General features: G+C 47.3%; 1 protein-coding gene across 1 annotated transcript in view; it reads right to left on the bottom strand.

Annotated features, from left to right (window-relative positions):
- The window catches only part of Susd5 (sushi domain containing 5), a 44,879-nt gene extending 27,614 nt beyond the window's left edge, over nucleotides 1–17,265 (bottom strand). Inside the window, exons 1-3 of the mRNA XM_031345504.1 lie at nucleotides 17,071–17,265; nucleotides 9,904–10,081; nucleotides 4,238–4,356 (exon numbers count right to left, since the gene is read on the bottom strand). Of these exons, the coding sequence (XP_031201364.1) occupies nucleotides 4,238–4,356; nucleotides 9,904–10,081; nucleotides 17,071–17,170 (397 nt within the window). The 5' untranslated portion in view covers nucleotides 17,171–17,265. The remainder of the gene's footprint in view (nucleotides 1–4,237; nucleotides 4,357–9,903; nucleotides 10,082–17,070) is intronic.
- Between the last annotated feature and the right edge of the window lie 4,391 nt (nucleotides 17,266–21,656).

The raw sequence follows: 21,656 nt of genomic DNA, 5'->3' as shown, positions 1-21,656 counted from the left end.
AGCTTATACTGCAGAAGAATCCGTTTGTGCTGCGTTTTTCCTGCCGGCGGGAAATAGCGCGCAGCACAGAGGGAAAAGGCCGCATCTACACATCGGGTGATAAACTCGGCTTTAAAGAAGCGTGGGAGGGGTTGTGCGCATGCGAGAGCCAGGCGCTATCTTCCCTCTGGGCATTTTAGCAGATGCCTGTCTACCAGTTTTGAAGTAAGCACCCTTCATTCTCCCGGCCTTGCCAGAGGGGAGCAGCGCCACAGTGACGTGGCCATGATGCTCGCCCAGGGAGAGGGTAATGCTGTGAGGTACCCAGTTGAGCCTCACCTATGTGAAGTAGGAACCTTAGATCCTCTGAGCTGAGCCTACCCTCTGCACCCTTCGGGTCCTCTCCGCTGAGCCTAATTAACTGCATGTGCTAAGAAACCTCAGGAGAGCTCGCTGAGCAGCACTCGACAGTGTGTAGGAATCCCCCTGGTCAGCCAGTGCTTGCTCTCGCGGAGAAGGTGGTCCTTCCCGCTGTAATCTCTGCTCCTTGTCAACTCTGTAGTCTATCAAGTCCCCATAAGGGATGAGCAGCCTCTCCATCACCGAGCTTGGAGGGCTGTGAGGAATGGCTTACACGGTCCATCTAAGGCAGGACAGCAGGACAGCAGGACACAGGGACAGGTTACGATGGGAGATGGCAGCATTCCTCCACAGACACTCAGGTTGGCTGGGCTTTCTAGCCTGTCAGTCAAGTGCCTGAGAGTAAGGCCTATAAACTGACCACTAGGCTTGACTTGAGTGGAGTCGTTCATTGGTGAGACAGCCTCTTCACTTCTCACTAGGAGAAACTTACTGCGTGGGAGGACATACACAACCGTTTGTAAATTCTCCTGGACTCCATTTGAGAGGAGGTTGTAGACAGGGTGCCCTTCGCCCCTAAGAGACTTTGCCATGCATTTCCTACGAGCAAGGATGTTCCTCTCCTACAGCAGCAGCGATGATCAAAATCAGGCCATTCGGACACTGATGTCATGCTGTCCAGTTCACAAGCCACATTCAAAGATCACCAAATAGAGTTGTTCTATTTCTAGTCCAGCATACAGCCCCAGATTGCGTTTCATTCCCAAGTCTCTTTTCCTATTTTAATCTAGGACAGCTGCTTAGGTTGTCTCTGGTTTTTCAATTCTCTGCATTGTAATTTATTTTAGTGATTGTGTGTGTGTGTGTGTGATGTATGTGTGTGGTGCTGTGTGTGTCTGTGTGTGTGTAGATGTGTGTATGTGGTGTCTGTGTGTGATGGAATGAACGTCTGTGTGATGTAGATGTGTATGTAGTGTCTGTTTGTACTGTGTGTGTAGTGTTGTGTGTGTGTTTCTGGGTGTCTGTGTGTGCGGGTATGCATGCCCGCATACACTTATGTGGAGGCCTAAGGAGGATGCCAGGTGGTCCATCCCATTACTGCTCGCCTTCCTCCCTCCACGTTCGGTTTTCCTTCGAACCCGAGTCTCACCAATATAGCTGGGATGGCGGCTTTTGAGCTTGCTAGGAGCAAGGCTACCTCCAAACCAAAGCAAGGCTGTAGATTTTAAATGAGTCTAAGCTAGGGTTGGCACAGATGCCACAAAAATTGTAGGGCTACCAAGTTGTCATTTTAAGTCCCTCTATTCTGGAGTGGCACTTAACATCATAAAAGCCGCAGAGGATCTGAGTCCATGAAATCAGCAGAGGAGTCAGGTTCTTTTCTGTATCCCTCAGGGGTCAACACTGCCAATGTCTGGGCTCCAAACAGCCATTTGAATTCATTTACAGGGCTGTCAGATAGATAGATAGATAGATAGATAGATAGATAGATAGATAGATAGATAGATAGACAGATAGACAGACAGACAGAGAGGCAGACACAGACAGATCTTGCCCTCTCTAGATATTTGCAAAAGCAAGGTCACATCTCTTGCTTCTTTGATTGGACTGATGGAGGGACGGTTCTGATGGCCTTCCGTAGAATCCTCTCCTAGAAAGAGTGCCCAGACCGGAAAACAGGCTGGCCACTGGTGAACGTGGCCAAGCATCGCCAGTACTCATGACAGGGCTCACGGTCACTGATTCTTCTGCCATCTTCCCTGGACAAGGCGATTTGCTGCATCCAGAGGCAGCCCAAGGATTTGTGATTTTAATAACGTGGTCTGGTGTTTCTAATGTTGGGAGAGGTCTGGGGCTGGGCAGATGGCTCAGTGTTAAGCCCAGAGACCTGAGTTTTATACCTAGGAGCTACATGGCAGAAGAAGAGAAACTCTAAACTGCATGAGCTCGCTCGCTCTCTGTCTCTCTCTGTTTCTCTGTCTCTGTCTCTCTGTCTCTCTGTCTCTCTCTCTCTCTCTCACACACACACACACACTGGCACACATGTCCCCAGATGTGTACACATACAAACAAATGAAAAACGTTTTAAGAGAAGTCTGAGTTTAAAAAGTACCTCCCAACCTAGACTGCATATAAAACTCACTGGGGAGGTTTTAAAAAGCTCAGTGGTGAGGCCTGGGAGCTCATCCTTGTATCCCACACTTAGGAGGTAGAAGCAGGAGGATCAGATGTCACACTCTTGGTTACATGGTGATTTCTAGTCTAGCCTGCACTACACGCGACCCTCTCTCAAAACAAACCTCTTCAGTGCCCAGCACATTCAGATGAAATCCTTCAGGGTCAGCACCCACGCACCAGTATTCTTAACACTTCTCAGTGAGGAGCCAGGCAAAACTTGTTTCTGAGACTGACTAAGGCTGGCATTTTCTCCATCACAGGGACAGCCCCACTCAGCAAGCAGCATGTGCCTCTGCGAATGAAGGCCTTCCCGCCACAGCACACCAAGCTGCCGACAATCTTCCTACTGGTTTTCTCTGCACCACTTGGCTGATTTTTCTGACAGGAAGTTGAATTTTTCTCTCCCACAGGCAGTTTCCTACATCCTATACATTTTTTTTTTCAGAACAGGGGTTTTTAAAGATTTATTTATGGAGTTGGAGAGATGGTTCAGCAGTTAAGAGCACTGGCTGCTCTTCTAGAGGAGCTGGGTTCAATTCCCGGCACCCACATGACAGCTCTCAACGGTGGTCTGTAACTCCTGTTCTAGGGGGTCTGACACCCTCATAGAGACATACATTCTGGCAAACACCACAAATAAAAGCATATAAAAATAAGAAATAGGGGGCTGGTGAGATGGCTCAGCAGGCAAGAGCACTGACTGCTTCTTCCAAAGGTCGTGAGTTCAAATCCCAGCAATCACATGGTGGCTTACAACCACCTGTAATGAAATCTGACGCCCTCTTCTAGTGGTCCAAAGACAGCTACAGTGTACTCATTTATAATAATAAATAAATCTTTTAAGAAAAAGAAATAATAAATAAAAATTTTAAAAGATGTATTTAATCATTCTATGTGTATGAGTGTTTTGCCTGCATGTATGCATGTATGTATGTATGGGCACATTGTCATGAGCTGAATGTGGGTGCTGAATCCTCTGTGAGAGCAACAAGTGCTCTTAACTTCTGAGCCAACTCTCCTGCTCAGAAATGGGACTGTGTTAAGGTATGCCCGCACGAGGAAGAGACACAGAAGCTAAAGCAGTGACCCTTAAGGATCTGTAGCAGACACACCCAGGGCTCTGTTCTCATTCCCTAGGAGCCTGGACCTTTCCAGGAACCGGGCTCCTGATGGGCATCTTCACCTCTTGGTAGGAGGGTGCCATTGTACTCATACAAACAAAACCCCAGAAGTCACGTTTCCTGACACACCCCTTGACCAATGACTGACGACAATCATGTATTTTATTTTATTTTCAAGAAGAGGTTTCTCTGTGTAGCCTCGGCTATCCTGGAACTCACTCTGTAGACCAGGCTAGCCTCGAATTCAAAGAGATCTGCCTGCCTCTGCCTCCCGAGTGCTGAGATTAAAGGCGTGGGCCACCATCATTTGACTTGTCTGTTTTATTTTTAAAAGTTAGGTGTGTGTCTATGCACATGTGAATGCTCGTGCCCACAAAGTCCAGAAGAAGTTATTGAATGTTACAGGAGGTTGTCAGCTGCCCAGCATGGGCGCGGGGGAACCAAAGGTTCTTTGGAAGAGGGTTAGTGATCTTAGCCACTGAGGCAGCCCTCTATCCGCCCTGAGAAGACTGAGTAAAGCATGTTCAGAGACATGTCACCTCAGTGTGTTTGTCTAGCAGCTGCCACTCACAGCTCCCAGGACCCTTACAGACACTGACCTTCGTCCTTAATACAGAGAGCATTGTACTTGGCACCGGGAACTGGGTGGCTGTCAATTCTCACATCAACAGCTCTGGACGCTGGCTGTTCACTGCTCCCCTTGCTACACACGGTGGTCCTGAAACAGACGAAGGAGGAGTTTCGGTTAGGAGAACGTCTTTGGGTTGAAACGAATTCTTTTCATCTGTCAGCTGAGTCACCAGATATTTGGGTGGCTCATGACCTTTGGCAAAAAAGCATCCAAAAAGAAACATGCTCCACAGACAAAGGTCACGTTTTGGGAGATGCGTGATGCTGGGGTTAACCCGAAGGCATCTGTTCAGCTCTCAGAGGCAATACCTTTGGATCCCTTCCGCAATTTTTTTTTCTTTATTCTTTACTATGGAAAAATTCATCAAAGGAATTCCATCTTTACAGTCTATGTAATTAGTGTTTGGGCACGCGTATCTGAAGATCAGAGGACAGCATGGCTCAGGTCTCACCTTCTCCCACGCAGGTTCCTGGAACTCAGGCTTGGCAGTAAGCATCGCTACCTGCAGAGCCTTCTCCCGGGCCTCATTTGAGTTTTGAAAAGGTTTCCTATTTGGGCTAGAGAGAAGACTAAGCAGTGGAGTGTAGATGAGGTGGTTTGGTTCCCAGCACCCGGGCATGGTGGCTCACTACCTCCTGTAACTCCAGTTTCAGGACAGCCTAAAAGACTAAAAAAAAAATCCACTAACATTATATAAAACCCCTTTTTAACTTGAAAAGTAGAACCTACATTAAGCAAGTTTGTCACTCTAGGTAAGCAATCACAACCAAAACACTTAAAAATCAACAGTTTATTTGAGAACAAAAGGCATAAGATGACATGTATCTTATGTTATGGCACACAACTGTAGTGCCAACTACTTGGGAAGCTGAGGCAGGAGGATTCCTTGAGACAAAGAGCTTGAGATCAGCATGGGCAACATAGTCCCTTCCTCTTCTACCTCCTCCAAAAGACAAATGGTCACCCTATAATTCCCACATTGCCCTGACTGCTGAAAGTCAAACACTTCATTTGCACCAAGTATCCTAGTGCCATGTTAACCACGGCACCATGGTAACCATGGCGCCATGGTAACCGTAGCATCATAGTGGCATTCTTTAGCCAATGGCCTTCTAGTTGGGGGTCAGGTTGAGTGGGAGATGTCTTAGGCAAGGGATGTGACACAAACGTTCTGGAGGGCTTAGAAGTCACTGTAAGGGCAGTGGTGGTGTACGCCTTTAATCCCAGCACTTGGGAAGCAGAGGCAGGCAGATTTCTGAGTTTGAGGCCAGCCTGGTCTACAGAGTGAGTTCCAGGACAGCCAGGGCTATACAGAGAAACAAAAAAACAAAGCAAAACAAACAAACAAACAAAAAAGAAGTCATTGTAAACGGCCTGCTGCATCCCATCTTCCCTGGGCATGTCTTCAAGATCTGGCTATATCCAACCTCGAGGGAAGCAACAGTCACCATGTGCCTCTTGAGGGAACCACTCCTCCCCATCAGGAAGTCCTCGTCAGAGCAAGGGAAGGCCTCGTCAGAGCAAGGGAAGGCCGTGCTCGCCATAAAGCTCTGCAGCGTTACACAGAGCTCCCGATCTGATAGGCCCCGCTGAGACCTGCGTGCACCGGCTCATGGCCAGTTACTGCCATCTTCCCTAGTAAGATCCCTTCTGGAATGTTCTAGAGTGCTTCTTCTCTAAGTGGGCTGGGGTGGATTTCTACGTGGCATACTTCTGAGAGGGCTTCTTTTCAGAGGGTTCTCCTGTGGGGGCTTTTATTCTGGGGTGTTCTTCTGAGAGGACTTTTTTGAGGGAGCTTCTCCTTGGAGTCTTTATTCTTGGATGGGTTGGGAGGCTCTTAATCTTTGGAAAGACACCTAGACCTCCCCTGGCACACGAAGCTCAGCTTCAACAGAATCAATTCTCTTTGAATAGCCAGGGTCAGCCAGGCAGGCCTGCTCTCTTGCTCAGCCTCTCTGACCACCTGCTGGAGGGACAGCTGTGTTCTGGAGAAGGGGGAGAGCTTCCAAGTGACATCTGCTCTTGGTTTTTTTTCCCTTCCTTTGGAAATTCAGAGTGCACTCATCGGAGTGAGGCACATCATCGGGGTGAGCCTCTCCAAGAACCGTTGCTCCTTGACAAAGTTTTGAAGCTTGGGATCTCCTTCTAAGGCCTTTTATGGACTTTAGTTCCAGACTCAGGAGTGCAGAGGACAGGAGGACTGGCTGGGAGGAGAGCTGGGAGGAGTGGCTGATGGTTGGAAGGAGGAGGGTGCACTCATTTTGCTAGGTCACCTTGTCTGACACATCTCGGGTCTCTAGAAAGCCATAGCAAAACCTGGTACCCCGGTGCCTGCAACCATGAGCCGAGGAGGAAACTGAGGTAAGACAGAAACTGAGGTGAGACTTAAGAAGGCCACCAGCGCTACCTCTCAAGTACAGGGAATAGAGCTCAACGTCGAGCCATCAGAAGACAAACTAGCATAGAACGGCGTAGTCTGGTATTCTTAGGCAAGTTACTCAGATCCCTCCAGATCTCAAGCTAACTTGTAAGATGGAGGTGCTATGGCTGAGAGTGTATAGCTCAGTGATAAGTCTGTGCTTGACATGTGTGAGGCACCAGAAAAAAATGGTGGCTAGGGAGGGGGCCACTGAGTCCACCAAGCTGGAGCAGGCGGGCTGCATAATCTGGCTGGGATGGGAACATAGAGGGTTCACAATGGGTATGCCCTCTGTATTACCCAGGCATCTGTATAGAGACACAAAGCCAGCGTCCCTCAGGCTGGGCGCCACATGGAGGTGGTCTCCACCGCAGATCTGCTGAGTGGTTGTTAAAGAAGTAGTGATCACTACATGAGGCCTCTAAGGGCCAAACCATCTCTCCAGTCCCACTTTCTTTTCTTTTAAAATTCTAATTGCAGCATAGAGTTTCATTTCCTTCCCCAGTTCCTCTACATTGTTTTTATTCTCTCTTCCTCTTTCATTTATTCTGCATATCTCCCTCTGAGAGATCCCACTTTACGAATTCTCTCTTTGCCTCTTTTCAATCAGCTGTTAGATCGATCTGTTAATTTTAAGATTTTTTTTTTTAGAAAATTTATAAATTATTTCCATTTGACTCTTTTTATAGTTTCTCATGCTGTTAAATTTCCCCTTGCCTTTTATATCTTTGAAATATTTAAGGACTGTCATCTTTAAAAAAAAAAATATTGCCAGGTGGTGGTGGCTCACGCCTTTAATCCCAGCACTTGAGAGGCAGAGGCAGGCAGATTTCTGAGTTCAAGATTTCTGAACTCAGCCTGGTCTACAGAGTGAGTTCTAGGACAGCCAGGGGTACACAGAGAAACCCTGTCTCGAAAAACCAAAAAAAAAAAAAAAAAAATTTCTTTTCATTTTCTGTGCATGGGTGTCTTGCCTGTATGTATGTGTGTCTGTGCACTGTATGTATGTATGTATGTATGTGCACTGTATGCATGTGTGTCTGTGCACTTTGTGCATGCCTGGTATCAGAAGAGGATATAGGATGCCCTAGAATCTGAAGTTACAGATGGTTGTGAGCTGCTATGCATGCTGGGAATTAAACCCAGAACCTGAAAGCCAGTGCTCTTAATGGCTATGCCATTTCTTTAGCCCCACGGATTGTCATCTGACAGTTACTGTCTACTAATGCTGAGATATAGAATTTCTTCTAGCTTTGTGTCTCCTGAAGTTTACTTATTCTTAGTGTCCTAGTGTGACTGCTTCTTTCATATTATGTAGGAAACACTATGCTAACAAAAATTGTTTGTTGAAATAAATCAAGGCCTAAAAGTAGAATTGTCTTCCTTAAAAGTAAAATTTTATGGATTCTTCCAGACATCTGGAAGCCTGAAATGCCATTATCATTTTTGAAATTTAAAGAACAGATGCACCAGGCAGTGGTGGCGCACAATGAGTTTGAGGCCAGCCTGGTCTACAGAGTGAGTTCCAGGACAGCCAGGGCTACACAGAGAAACCCTGTCTTGAAAACCAAAGAAAAAAAAAAAAAAAAAAAAAAAAAAAAAAAAAAAAAAAAAAAAAAGAAAGAAAGAAAGAAAAAGAACAGATGCAAACACTACTGGGACATTTCCCCAGGCTAATCATAAGGTTTACTTCTCTAAAGCATTCTATGGATTAGGAACTCAGCACACAGTGGGGCAGGCTGACTGCTCTATCATGTCCAGAGCAGTGGCTTTCAACCTTTTATGCTGCGACCCTTTTAATACAGTTCTTCATGTTGTAGTGACCCTCAACCATAAAATTTTTTTCGGTGCTACTTCATAACTGTCATTTTGCCAGTTGTGAATTGTAATGTAAATCTCTGTGTTTGCCGATGGTCTTGGTCTTATCTAATGGTCTCTTCACAGGGGTCGAGACCCACAGGTTGAGAACCACTGGTCTAGACCCTCACCTGGGATGTCTATAGGCTGATGATAACTCAACGGGGCAGGCTGGAAGCAGGTGAGGCTTTCACTGACACCCAACATTGTGTGTTGCCTCGGACTGGCCAGGCTTCCTCAGTGTGTAGGCGTCTCATCTGGGTTACTTTTGCACGGCTGTAGGCAAAACACCCAAGAGAGAAAACTCAAGAGAATTCATTTGGGCCCACGGTTTCAGAGATTTCAGTCCACACAGCTGGCGAGGTATGGGGGTGGTAACCACCTAGTCCTGGTGCCAGAGGCTGGTCACATGACTGAAGACCGGGATACCAAAGGGGACAGGCGTCGGGCTGCCTGAGTGAACTCAAAGGCTGGGCCCCAGTGACCCACTTGATCAGCTTGACCCCACGAGCCTCCCTGTAAATAGTGCTTCCGGTCCGGAGACAAGCATTCAAGCTCATGGAAGACGTTCAGATTCAAACTACAGTTAACCTCTAAGTAATTATAAAGCTACAGAAGCAAATGACTCCAGAAGCCAGAACAGGCTGGAGAGGCTGGGCATGATGGGAGCAGAGACCAGAGCACTGACTGGAAGCTGAATGGCCGGCTAGCCTGGAGTACACAGAGAAGCAGAAACAAGAGAGACCCTGGTTTGACAAGGCTGAATGAGAAAACTGACTTTGAAAAGTTGTTCTTTAAGCTGAACAGTGGTGGTGCACACCTTTAGTCCAAACACTTGGGAGGCAGAGACAGGTAGAGTTTGAGGCCACCCTGGTCTACAGAGCAAGTTACAGGGCAGCCAAGGCTATACATAGAGAAACCTTGTCTTGAAAAACAAAACAACATGGGCTGGAGAGATGGCTCAGCTGTTAGGAGCACTGACTGCTTTCCCAAAGGTTCTGAGTTCAATTCCCAGCAACCACATGGTGACTTACAACCATCTGTAATGGGGATCTAATGCCATCTTCTGGTGTGTCTGAAGCTATAGCGTACTCATATAAGTAAAATAAATCTTTTTTTTTTAAAGAAAAACAAAACAACAACAGAAAGAAAGAAAAAAGCTGACCTCTGATCTCTCTCTGTGTGATCCAAAAGTGTGATATGCATATGCACATGTATACACACCAATAAATAATAAATAAATAGAACATGCTAGAAGCCACAGTCCGCTTCACATAGCCTGTCCTGCTGTCCCTGCAGGCCAGCTGCTGAGCCCTGTATACACCTAGGTGGGGCAGCTGAGGCGGTTGGAGACTTACCCAAGGGTTCCGTCTGCCAGCCAGCCCGTTGTGCACACTGCGGAGGCGCAGTCCTGGACCACCCTCTTCAGTTCTCCAGCAGACACCAGGTGGGCACCCCTGCTTCTGCAGGAGAGTCGAGCTGCCTCGAGGTCCAGGCCCTGAGAGCCATTCTGAGAGTCCAGCACGAAGAGCTTCCCTGTGCGGGATGAGAGGGATAGGTGAGGTCCGAGGCACTGCGAAGGAAGCACCATGGTTGTCTGCAGACACTGGTGCACACCAGCCCTGGGCCCTGTGGCCCAAGAGGGCTTCAAGCCCATGAGCTTAAATCCTCCTCCTGCCTTGTCTTCCTGTCTGTCTGAAGAAGCGTGGGACACGGTGTTTCACTGGCTCTAGTCTACTATAAACAAATCGACAAGCAAAAATGTAACTGGGGTGCGGAGATAGACTGGTTGGTTAGCTGTTTGCCTTGAAGGTTTAACGGCCCCAAGTTTGATCTGTAGAAACCACAAAAAAATAAAGCCAAGTGTTGGCTTATAATTCCAGCATTGAAGGGGTGGAAACAGATAGCTTATGGGCTCACTGGCCAGCCAGCCTGGCTGTTTATGTAGTATGTATATATGTGTGTGTTGTGTATGTGTCTGTATGTGTGTGTGTGTGTGATGTGTGTGGTGTGTCTGGGGGGGGTATGGGTGTGGATTTGCTTCATTTAATCCTTCCTCCAAAAAAGCTGTGCAAAGGCTCAGCACCATGGGTCCCTTGTGTGGGCGTCTTGGTGCCCAGGATTCTCAGTGCCATCCTCACTGCTCCCTTCTGCCTCCCTTGCCCTGTGGTGTCCCTGACATAGCGGGGTCTTTACTTCTCCTGGTTCTTTGTCTTAGGACACTACAGGGACTCACCACAACCAAATCACTTGTGTCTGCTAGCTTCTGTCCTGCTGTGAAAGACAAGGGCATCACCTGTCACACCCTGATTCCCTGAAGCCCATCTGTCTATGGGTGTGTGGCCACAAAAGAGCTTGGGGTATATTGTATGTGTGTGTGTGTGTGTGTGTGTGTGTATGTATGTATGTGTGTGTGTGCATGTGTGTGTGTATGTGTGTGTATGTGTGTATGTGTGTATGTGTATATGTGTGTGTATGTGTGTATGTGTGTGTATGGATGTGTGTGTATATGTGTATATGTATGTGTGTGTATGTGCGTGTGTATGTGTGTGTGCATGTGTATGTGTATGTATGTATGTGTATGTATGTGTGCATGTATGTGTGTGTATGTGTATGTATGTGTATGTATGTGTGTGCATGTGTGTATATATGTGTATGTGTGTATATGTGTATGTATGTGTGTGTGCATATGTGTATATGTATGTGTATATGTGTGTATGTATGTGTGTATGTGCGTGCGTATGTATGTGTGTATGTGTGTGTATGTATGTGTATGTGTGTATATGTGTGTATATGTGCGTGTGTATGTATGTGTGTGCATATGTGTATGTGTATGTATGTGTGTATATATATGTGTATGTGTGTATATGTGTGTGTGTGTATGTGTGTGTGAGACCATGAATGGAGGGAGAGGTGGGAACTCAGCCTGAAAGCAAGGGAGAGGAGCTTCCAAGGGGGGAAAAAAAAGTGGCTTGGGGGAGCATGGTGGCCACCAGCAGCCACTCAGAGGGACAAAGGAATCCCTGGAAGCTCTATTCAGTTCCAGATTGTTGTGCTAACTGACAGTTTAGGTTAGTGGTTCTCAACCTGTGGGTCTTGACCACCTTGGGGCAGAATGACCCAATGGTTACTAAGACCTTTGGAAAACGCTGAGATTTACATTATGATTCACAACAGCAGCAATGTTACAGTTATGAAGTAGCAAAGAAATAATTTTATGGTTGGGGTCACCACAACATAAGAAACTGTATTAAAGGGGCACAGCATTGGGAAGGTTAAGAACGGCTGATTTAGATGCAATGCCCCCCCCCATGATGTTTTCATTAATGCTTTGATTTTTTTTTGTTTCTGTTTTTGTTCTTGGTTTTGGTTTTGTTTTTTGTTTTTTTTTTTCCGAGACAGGGTTTCTCTGTGTAGCCCTGGCTGTCCTGGAACTCACTCTGCAGACCAGGCTGGCCTCAAATTCAGAAATCCACCTGCCTCTGCCTCCCAAGTGCTGGGATTAAAGGCGTGCACCACCACTGCCCCACTAATGCTTTGATTTTTATACAACATATTTTGATGGTAGCCACCCCCCTTCCCCACCCGCTCCCAGCTCCTCCCAGCCCTACCTCCTGCCCATTCAGCTTCTGGTCTCTCAGCACACTGAGTCCCAGTTTGAACTGGCTGACTAGCAAAGCGCCTGACCTGGCTGCTGTGCGAGGTGTCACTTCCTTGAAGAAACTGGCTTCCCTCTCCTAGCAACAGTTAGACGCCAGTTCTTCCCCCGCTGGGGGTGAAACTTTTGTGCCTACCTCCTCACTCCAAGCCAAGATTTGGTCTGGTGTGAGCTTGTATCCACCTTGTGTATATCGTCAGAACTGCTGTGAGTTAGTGTGTATCTGATATGTTGTGTTTGGAAAATACCGTTGCCTTGAAGTCCACCCCCGCCTCTTACTCCTGCAGTCCTGTCTGCCTTGTCTTTCACAGAGCTCCCTGAGCCTTAATGAGCATTTCTCTTTCAAATAACAAAAGAAAAAGACAGCCGGGCGGTGGTGGCACACACCTTTAATCCCAGCACTTGGGGGGCAGTGGCAGGTGGATTTCTGAGTTCGAGGCCAGCCTGGTCTACAGGTGAGTTCCAGGACAGCCAGGGCTACATAGTGAGATACTGTCTTGAAAAATAAACAAAGAAACAAAACAAAACCCAAAAAAGAAAGGAAGAAGAAGGGCCAAAAGAACAACCAAAATCTTTGCAAAATTAACCCAATTTTGAATGTTCCTTTATTTTCTCAAGACCTGAAATCACTTGGGGCTGATCACATGATCCCATGCTGCCAACCCCAGTGACCTGACCTCCTAAGGCCCTAACCCACATGGTCCAAGGGAGAGAACCAACTCCCACCATTGTCCTCCCCCCTCCACTTGCTTTCACGTTCCCTCCACACAAAGTGAGATCTAAGAATGTGACAACATTTCTAAAAAATAGTTATTTTGAATCTCCCCACAAGAAAAACTCAAACCCAAAGATTTCACTATCAAAGCAAACAAGAAAAGGGTATTTTACAGAGCCCCAAATCCTTTTAGACAAGAAAGAAAGAAGCCACATTCCCATTCATGAAGGATGAAACAGACCTGGATCCTAATGCCTGTCACCAAATTCCAATGCCATGGTTCTCTGAGCATCTTTATCTTTCCATCTCCTCAGAGACTGAAGTTGCCGTTGTGTTCACCAAGCTGACCACAGCTCTCCTTGGTGTTTTGTATGTTTATTTGGTTGGTTGATATAGTTTGGTTTGATTTTTCTCTAGACAGGGTTTCTCTGTGTAGCCCTGGCTGTCCTGGAACTTACTTTGTAGACCAGGCTGGTCTCAAACTCAGAAATCCGCCTGCCTCTGCCTCCCAAGTGCTGGAATCAAAGGTGTGTGCCACCACGCCTGGCTACCTAAGGTTCCCTGATAGAAGAACCCATTTCTCTTCCTCACTCTGCCTTGGTCAGTGAGGTCATTACCCGGTATGCAGTAGTTACTCTGTAAACCTAGACTGCATTCGAGAGTCTTCTTCTGACGTCATCACCAAACAGTTCATTCGCATTTAGTTACTATGAAAGGTTTTTTTTTTTTTTCCCATTTCAAAAATCAAAAGATAAGGTTTTAGGAGATTACTCAGTTGGGGAAAGCGCTTTGCTGCTCTAGTCTGAGGACTTGAGGTCAATCCCTAGCTTCCACACAGGCAGGCAAAATGGCTCAGGGGGTGAGGGAGCTTGCCTCATGAACGTGATGACATGAGTTTGATCCTCGAACCCCAGTAAATGTAGAAAGAGACAAAAGACTCCCAAAAGTTGTCTTTGACCACCACTTGTGAATGTGATAGGTGCCCTACCCTCCATAACATAAAGTCTGAGTATGGCTACCCATTTTTGGAGTCCCAGCACTGGGGAAGTGGAGACAGGGGAATGCCTGGGACTTGATGACAAGTTTGCTCCCAGTTCATTGAGAGACCCTGCCTCAAAAACCAAGGTGGGAAGGGCAGAACTCAGCGGTTAAGAGCACAAACTGCTTTTGCAGAGGGCCAGAGTTTGGGTCGCAGCACCCACACAAGGTGGCTTACAACGCTTGGAACTCCACCCATATCACCGGTCTCAGAAACTCCTATACTCATATGCATGTACACACACACACACACACACACACACACTATAATTACAAAAATTAAAAAATAAAAATATTTTTTAAACCCCCCAAAAACTAGAAGGGATTAAGGAAGACATTTGCCACTGACTGCTGGGCTCCACAAGAAGCATGCATGGGCAACCTGTACATGCACATATGAAAAACAAAGTAAAATGCAGAAATACAGTGGTCCCTGCACTTTGTGTATGTGAGACATGTTGGATTAGTCACACATTTACTAAATGTTTTTGTTTAAATTTTAAATTTTTAAAATTTATTTTATGTGAGTACACTGTCACTGTCTTCAGACACACCAGATCCCGTTACAGATGGTTGAGAGCCACCATGTGGTTGCCGAGACTTGAACTCAGGACCTCTGGAAGAACAGTCAGTGCTTTAACTGCTGAGCCATCTCTCTAGCACCTAAATTTTAATTTTTTAAGAGACTGGGTTTTTTTTGTCCAAATTTCTTCAAATATCTATAATAATGATTCTCAGCTAAACAGTCAATCCCCCTTCTCTCTGCATAGACTCAGATAAATAGGTGTGTGGGAGGCCGGTAAGCACAGACACGGGGAGGAATCTGTCCACAATACGCTTTATGACTCTTCCATGGCTCCACTATGCAATAGACGGCTTAGCATGTGGAGTTCTCTTAAAATGAAGTGTGCTCATAATTCTCCATAGGCCAAGTGGAGAGAGGAAAAAGGAAGGTGTGTGTATGTGTGTGTATATGTGTGTATGTGTATGTATGTGTGTATATGTGTGTATGTGTGTATGTGTGTGTGTATGTGTGTGTATGTGTGTGTATGTATGTGTATGTGTGTGTATATGTGTGTATGTGTGTGTGTGTATGTGTGTGTATGTGTGTGTATGTATGTATGTGTGTGTATGTGTATGTGTGTGTATGTGTGTGTATATGTATGTATATGTGTGTGTATATGTGTGTGTATGTGTGTGTATGTGTGTGTATGTGTGTGTATGTGTATGTGTGTATGTGTGTGTATGTGTGTATGTGTGTGTATGTGTGTGTGTATGTGTGTGTGTGTGTGTGTGTGTGTGTGTGTGTGTAGGGCGGGATAGGAAGCGTTTCCAGCAAGAACAAACACCCACACTGGGGCTCCTCAGTTTCCCCTTGCTTGATGACAATCCTGCCTTCTATTTTCTCTGCCCCTCCCCAAGCCAGATAGGCACAAAACTTTGGTCTTTATCCATGTGGCATTCCACTTAGGCGTTCATAATGGGGTGAAACTCGATAACACATCATGGAAAGAGATTTTGGTTGAAGGAATTAAAATTGGAACAAAAGTAGACATTGTTCAAAAGTTAATACTAGCCCCAACCCTTCTACGTGCATTCTTTAAAATCAGTTGAATTTTCATAACTCAACATCAGGCCGGAAATCCCAAAGCATTACCAATGGACATACTGCAAAGGGGTTTCATGCGGCAGTGATGGAATGTTCTAGAATTAGATGTGCAAGCATTGTACAACAAAATAAAACCGCAGCTCTACATTTTTAAATGGTATTTTTTGTGAGGCATATTTAGATTTCTAAAAACAATCTTTAAATTATTATTATTTTTTTAATTTTAAAAAATTGGGGCTGAGGCTATGGTTCAGTGGTGGGATATTTCCACAGCACTGCCACATAAATTAATTGGTAACTAACTCATTAACAACCTTTAGAGTTAAAAATGTTCCTTCTTAACGCTTAAAGACATGGCCAGGGTGCCCAAGCTCTTACTTAGACACATTACAAACCTGGCGCCAGTAGAGCCTGTGGAGAGACACAGTGTCCCCTCACCGCCTTCTCAAGCACCAGGGGTTTCTTTTCCTGATCTTCATCGCTTATACTTTACCAAATTAAAATAACTATATTTCAATCACACAGAGCTTTCTAAATCAGCCGAGGGCTCTTCTCCCCTATTGGTTCAGGTTGTACTAAGGATGGACTTTCTAGAAACCCTCTGCGGCTGCCTGAGGACAGCAGGCTCCCTTCACATCCTCGTTCAGAGGGGTTTTGTTTCGACATCTAAACAAGCTGAATTAGCTTTTCAAACGGAAATTGTATTGACACAGGGCTCTAATCCCACCAGTTTAAGGCAAGCATCAAAAGTCGAATTCAAGGGCCAGTGAGATGGCTCAGTGGTGAGGGTGCTTGCTGCCAAGCCTTATGACCCGAATTCTACCTCAGGGACCCACGTAGTGCATCGGGAAGGAGTCAATCCAACTGGTCTTCTGACTTCCACACTCATACTGTGGCAAGCATGCGTGTAAACACCCCTTCCCGGATTTGTACAATTAAAATTGAATTCGGATCTTAAAAACAAAGTAAAACACAGAGAATAAATACTAAATGTTTCAAAATTTAAAAGCTGAATTCGGGTCCAATAAGACAAAGTGGGTCTGGACGCTACCTGGTTTTCCATCTCCTGTCCCAAGGCGTCTACCTCCATCTGGCAGCTGGGCTCCCGCCCTGCTGTCTGTTTTTAAATCGTGTGTCCCACGTCCTCCAAAACCCCCAAGCGCCTCAGCTCGAGCTGTGTCCTCTACCCGGGACGTCCTGCTTCCCTGTTGGCTCGGGGCATTGGTCCCCACTCAAGATCTTCCCGGACAACCCGCAGATTTTCTAACCTCAGCCTCGGGGAGGAGCACCCACTTAACAGACGTTGAGAGACGAGGAAGGTGAAAAATCAATCCCAGGAGGGGAAGTTCGAGGGCCGCCTAGACGTGACTCTAGAGCTTTCTCTCGGGGGCAGGAGGTGGCGGGGAGCAGGGGAAAGGCCAGGGCCGGAGATGCTGGGGCGCAGGGTGGCCAGTCCCAGGCAGCATCTCGGGCCGGTTGGCCTCCTCCGGGCTGCGGACACTCACCCTCGGCGCCCACGGGGCGCGGCTGCAGAGCCAGCAGGAGCAGCGCGGCGCAGAGCGCAGGCAGGCTGCGGGGCGCCGGCCATCGCGGCCCCGCGCTCATGGTGGTAGCGTTGGCGGGCTGCGCGCGGCCAGAGAGATCCGCGGGATGTTGGTACCACGGCCGGGGATGCTGCGGGAATCGCAACCGGAGCGCTGGGACCCGCGAAGTCCCGGGGGTCTCGGTGGCGCCACCCAGGCGGCTGCAGTCCGGCTCCGCCTTCGCGCCTGGCACCTGGGAGCTGTGGTGCCAAAAGGGGCTGCGCCCGGGGTCCGGAGGGCGGGCAGTGGGTACCCCCGAGGGGAGGACCGTTGCCACGCAGGGTTGACTGGGCGCAGGCTTATAGACAGAACCTTCTTTAAACGAACCGTTTTTTTTTTTTAATGAAGAAGGGAAGCTGCTGATTTGCTAGCCTCGGTGCTCTGGGCAGCGAGCTCCTCGGTCCTATTAGGAAAAGGCTATCTTGGGGCTAGGGATGTGGCTCAGTTGGCAGAGGGTTTGCCTGGCAGGCACGGGCCCTGAGTTCTATGCCCCAGCACCGCGGAGAACCGGGCGTGGTGGCAATCGCTGATAATCTCAGCACACAAGGAGGATGGCAGAGGTAGAGGGAGAGCATCTAATTTAAGTATTTCCTTCAAAGGCGTTTCCTTACATCACCCTAGCATTCCTGAACATCTTTACCGTTCAGATCTTGGTGACTCCCAGAGCACGTGGAATTCCCAGGTTTGGAGAGTGAGTGATCTGAGAAGCTACACTCTTAAGCATCTTGGTAAATCAGCCCTAAGGTTGGTCCCACTTGGGACAGAAGATCTCTCCAGTTCACGGGGTCCTGTCTCTCCGGCTCACTGGAGAGCACATAAACCCAGCTCTCTTGCCTGGCCCGGTGGCCAATGTCCCTGTAAAACTGGCATTCTGGAGTCTAAGGCAGGGGAATTACTACCAGTTCCAGGCCAGCATGGGCTACATAGCAAGACCCTGTCTCAATTACTCAATCAATAGAGAATAATAGCATTGTTAAGGTTACTACAGCAATGGTTCTGTGCAGCTTGTAAGTCCCCTTCATATCAATGTACGCAGCCAATAAATGAGTATCGTGTGCCCTTAATATGTGCTAGATGATAACAATCCCATAGTTTGTCCTTTTGAAAAGTCCTGTTTTAGGCTAAATGCTAAGGGATAAGCAAGAGCTTGGCGCTAAACCATGAGTAACTAACTGTCCGCAGTTAGGGAGCTAGGACACAGACATGGGAAGAATTCGCTTTTCACAGTATGGTCTGAGATTTGAACCACATTGGGCAGAAGACAGACATCATTTTTCAGCTCACATTATTTACACGAGCCAAAGCTAGTCTGGAACTCACTATTTTAGCCCAGATTAACCTCAAACTCACATCCCTTCATGTATGCCCCCATGGATAGTGAGTGCTACTGTAGCCCAGGGGTTCACACAACTTTCATGTGTGTGTGTGTGTGTGTGTGTGTGTGTGATGTGTTAAACTCAGGTCTTAAGATTAGACGGCAAGTGCCCTTAACCCAAACCATCTTGCTAGCCACCACATAACTTTCAGATTACAATAAAAAGATGGCAACTCTCCCCCAAGCAGCCAGCACGGGTTAATCCCGTTAGGTGGTTAAGTTTCCCATTTAAAACATAGATATTTGAGGGTGTTAATGGAGCAAGGGCCGATAATCATTCCCTTGTAAGTATAAATGAACTTACCTAGCTACTTTTAGTTTAGCAGTTGGCAAGACAACCTAGGGGCTAGAAGAGACACAGATTTCACATGTCTGGGCTAGAAGAGACACTGAAAGCTGCCTGCGAGGATGCCAGGAGACCCATCTGACGGCAGCGCCTGCTAACATCATAGAAGTCATTTTGAAACTCACTACCTAACCCCGATGGCATTTTAAACATTATCTTTGCTCAGGTTTGTCTTGGCCTGTCCTCCTCCTGGGAAATGGTATGTTCTAGAGGTATAATTTGTGCAAGCACTGGGGGAAAACTGTCCCGCTGTCTCCCATGAGCGTGTGCTTGCCTCCTGTCCCAGACAGCAGTGGGATATCTATACAGAAGAAACAAAAACGGACATCCACAGAAAGATCTGTTCAGAACCGCTCATAGTTCCCTCATCTGCACCGATCAGGGGCAGCTTCGGCATCATCAGTGAATGAACAGGGTGACACATGGCGACGTGTTCTAGTGGAATAGAAGACCTCTAGCAAGGAGAAGATCAAACAAAGCGCAGTACAAAAGGGCTGGACACTTGCCCAGCGTACGTGAAACCTCGGGTTCAACCCCAGTGTGGTCATCTGCGGGGACTGGGTGCAAGCCTTCAATCCCAGCATCTTCAGATGCAGAGGCTCGAGGTTCAAGGGTTAGAAGTTCAAGGTCATTCTTAGCTGAATCAAATACAGCCTGAGCCTACAAAAAGTATCCTAAAAACAGGCCAGCAAGAAGTCCCAAACGCAGAGGGCGCTTGCCCAGAAGTCTCTATCTGATACAATTCCTGCAGCCCACACGGTGGAAGGAGAGAGCCAGCTCCCTTGGGTGGTGCTCTGACCTCCACATTCAAATTGGGGCAAACACATCCACACATCCACAAATAAACCAATATTAAAAACACACACATGAAATAAATAAAACCAAATATGGAGATGATGAAGCCAAATGCAAAAAGGTTCGTCCATATGATTCCATTGATGTGAAGTTTGATTCAAAAAGTGGGAAAAAAAAAAACCAAACCCAGCCAGGTATGGTGTAGCTCAACTTTAATACGGATGTTTGGGAGGCAGACAGTAGGAGCTCTTAGGGGTTCAAAGCCAGCCTGGTCTACAGCTATGGCTACATAGTGCAACCCTGTCTCAAAAATACATATATACATAAGTACATATGTATATACATACCTGCATACACACATACATATGTACATACATACATTTTTTTTAAAGGAAAAAAATGAGAGAGGAGAAGGCCTGTTGTGCTGGGTAGCTACCTCCTGCAGTGGCTCCAACCCCTCCAGAAGGGGAAGGATGCTAAGACTCAAAGACTCAGGAAGCCCCAAGCTTCGGAAACTTAAACAAACCCGGGAAACTTGCAAAAGTTCCACGATCCGGCGCCAAGGTTTGGTAAGCAGCAAGCAGGTGCGAAGGGAGAGGAGGCTCTGGTGCGGCTGCAGGCCGAGCGGGAGCCTCAGGGTTGTCAACTCAGGCTGGGGCGGGCCCTTCGGGGATGCAGCTGAGCTGCCTGACACTGCAGGCCAGAGCAGGAGCCTCAGGGTTGTCACTCAGGCTGGGGCGGGCCTTTCGGCGATGCATCTGAGCTTGCGTGACACATGCTCCAGAGAATAACCCAAATAAACTCAGCTGGCTCTTCAAGCTAGACTGGGGCCGAACTTTTTCTTTAATCTGTCGATAATGCCCTCCCTATCTGGGGTGACTAGACATCTGTTCCTGTCTCCCCAGGAAGGCCTCCACACTAGCAGCCACGCCAAAGTTGCTCAGAGGGACAGGAATACAAGTCTGAAGAATGTCCCCTCGCCGGAGAACCATGATGATCACACGAGTGTGGATATGTGTCAAAGCCCACTGTATTATACATTTGGAGTATACAGTATTCACTGAATAGTTTTATTCCACCAGTAATTGATGAAATACTTCAAAAATAATACATTCACACTGGATGTTGGTGACGCATGCCCTTCAGGAATCTCTGAGTTTGAGGCTAGCCTGGTCTAGAGTTCCAGGCCAGCTTGGTCTACAGAGCAAGTTCAGGACAGCCAGGGCTACACAGAGAAACCCTGTAATAATAAACACACAAACATAATGATGGTGATGATGGTGATGATGATGATGATGATGATGATGATGATGATGAATTTACTTATCTGAGGGGCAAAAACACTGAAAAGACCACATACTGAGATGTGGGCGGGGCTAAGGGATGCTGCTGGTCCCGGGGTGGAGCTACTGGGACTGGGATGGGAGGTTGCTCTGTTACCAAGAAACAGAGCTATAGTCTGGGAAATTACTTAATGGGAAAAGAGCATGTGTAAACAGGAGAACCCAGGTTCAGTTCCCCAGCACCCACAAAACATCTGGGCACAGCCCCTGTAGTCAGCCACTGTTGGGCCAGAGAGGCAGATCCTGGGCATGCGCACTGGGCGGCAGTTGAGCCTGCTGGCTCTCAGGTTTCACGGAGAGACCCTATTCGAGTTTGCTTTTCTTTTCTGCTGAGGTAACGCACTGACCAAAAGAAACCTGGGAGCAAGTCACAGTGACAGGGACATGACCCAGAAGGTCACATCACACCCACAACTGCCCTGGTGGGGGTGGGCTTGGTTGGGGCTAGTTGTGGGTTTTGTCTGTTTCTTTGCCAAGTTGATGCCATATCCAGTTATCTGGGACAAGGAACCTCAGTTGAGGAGAGGCCTCCATAACACTGGTCTGTAGGCATGCCGGTGGAGCATTTCATGATTAATGATTGACATGGGAGGGCCCAGCTGACTATGGGCAGTGCCACCCGTGGGCAGGGGTCCTGACAGGTACGGGA

The sequence above is a fragment of the Mastomys coucha genome, unplaced genomic scaffold, assembly GCF_008632895.1.
Source record: "Mastomys coucha isolate ucsf_1 unplaced genomic scaffold, UCSF_Mcou_1 pScaffold23, whole genome shotgun sequence".
Taxonomy (NCBI): domain Eukaryota; kingdom Metazoa; phylum Chordata; class Mammalia; order Rodentia; family Muridae; genus Mastomys; species Mastomys coucha.
The sequence above is the reverse complement of the archived record's forward strand: the minus strand, read 5'-3'. Positions and strand labels throughout refer to the sequence as shown.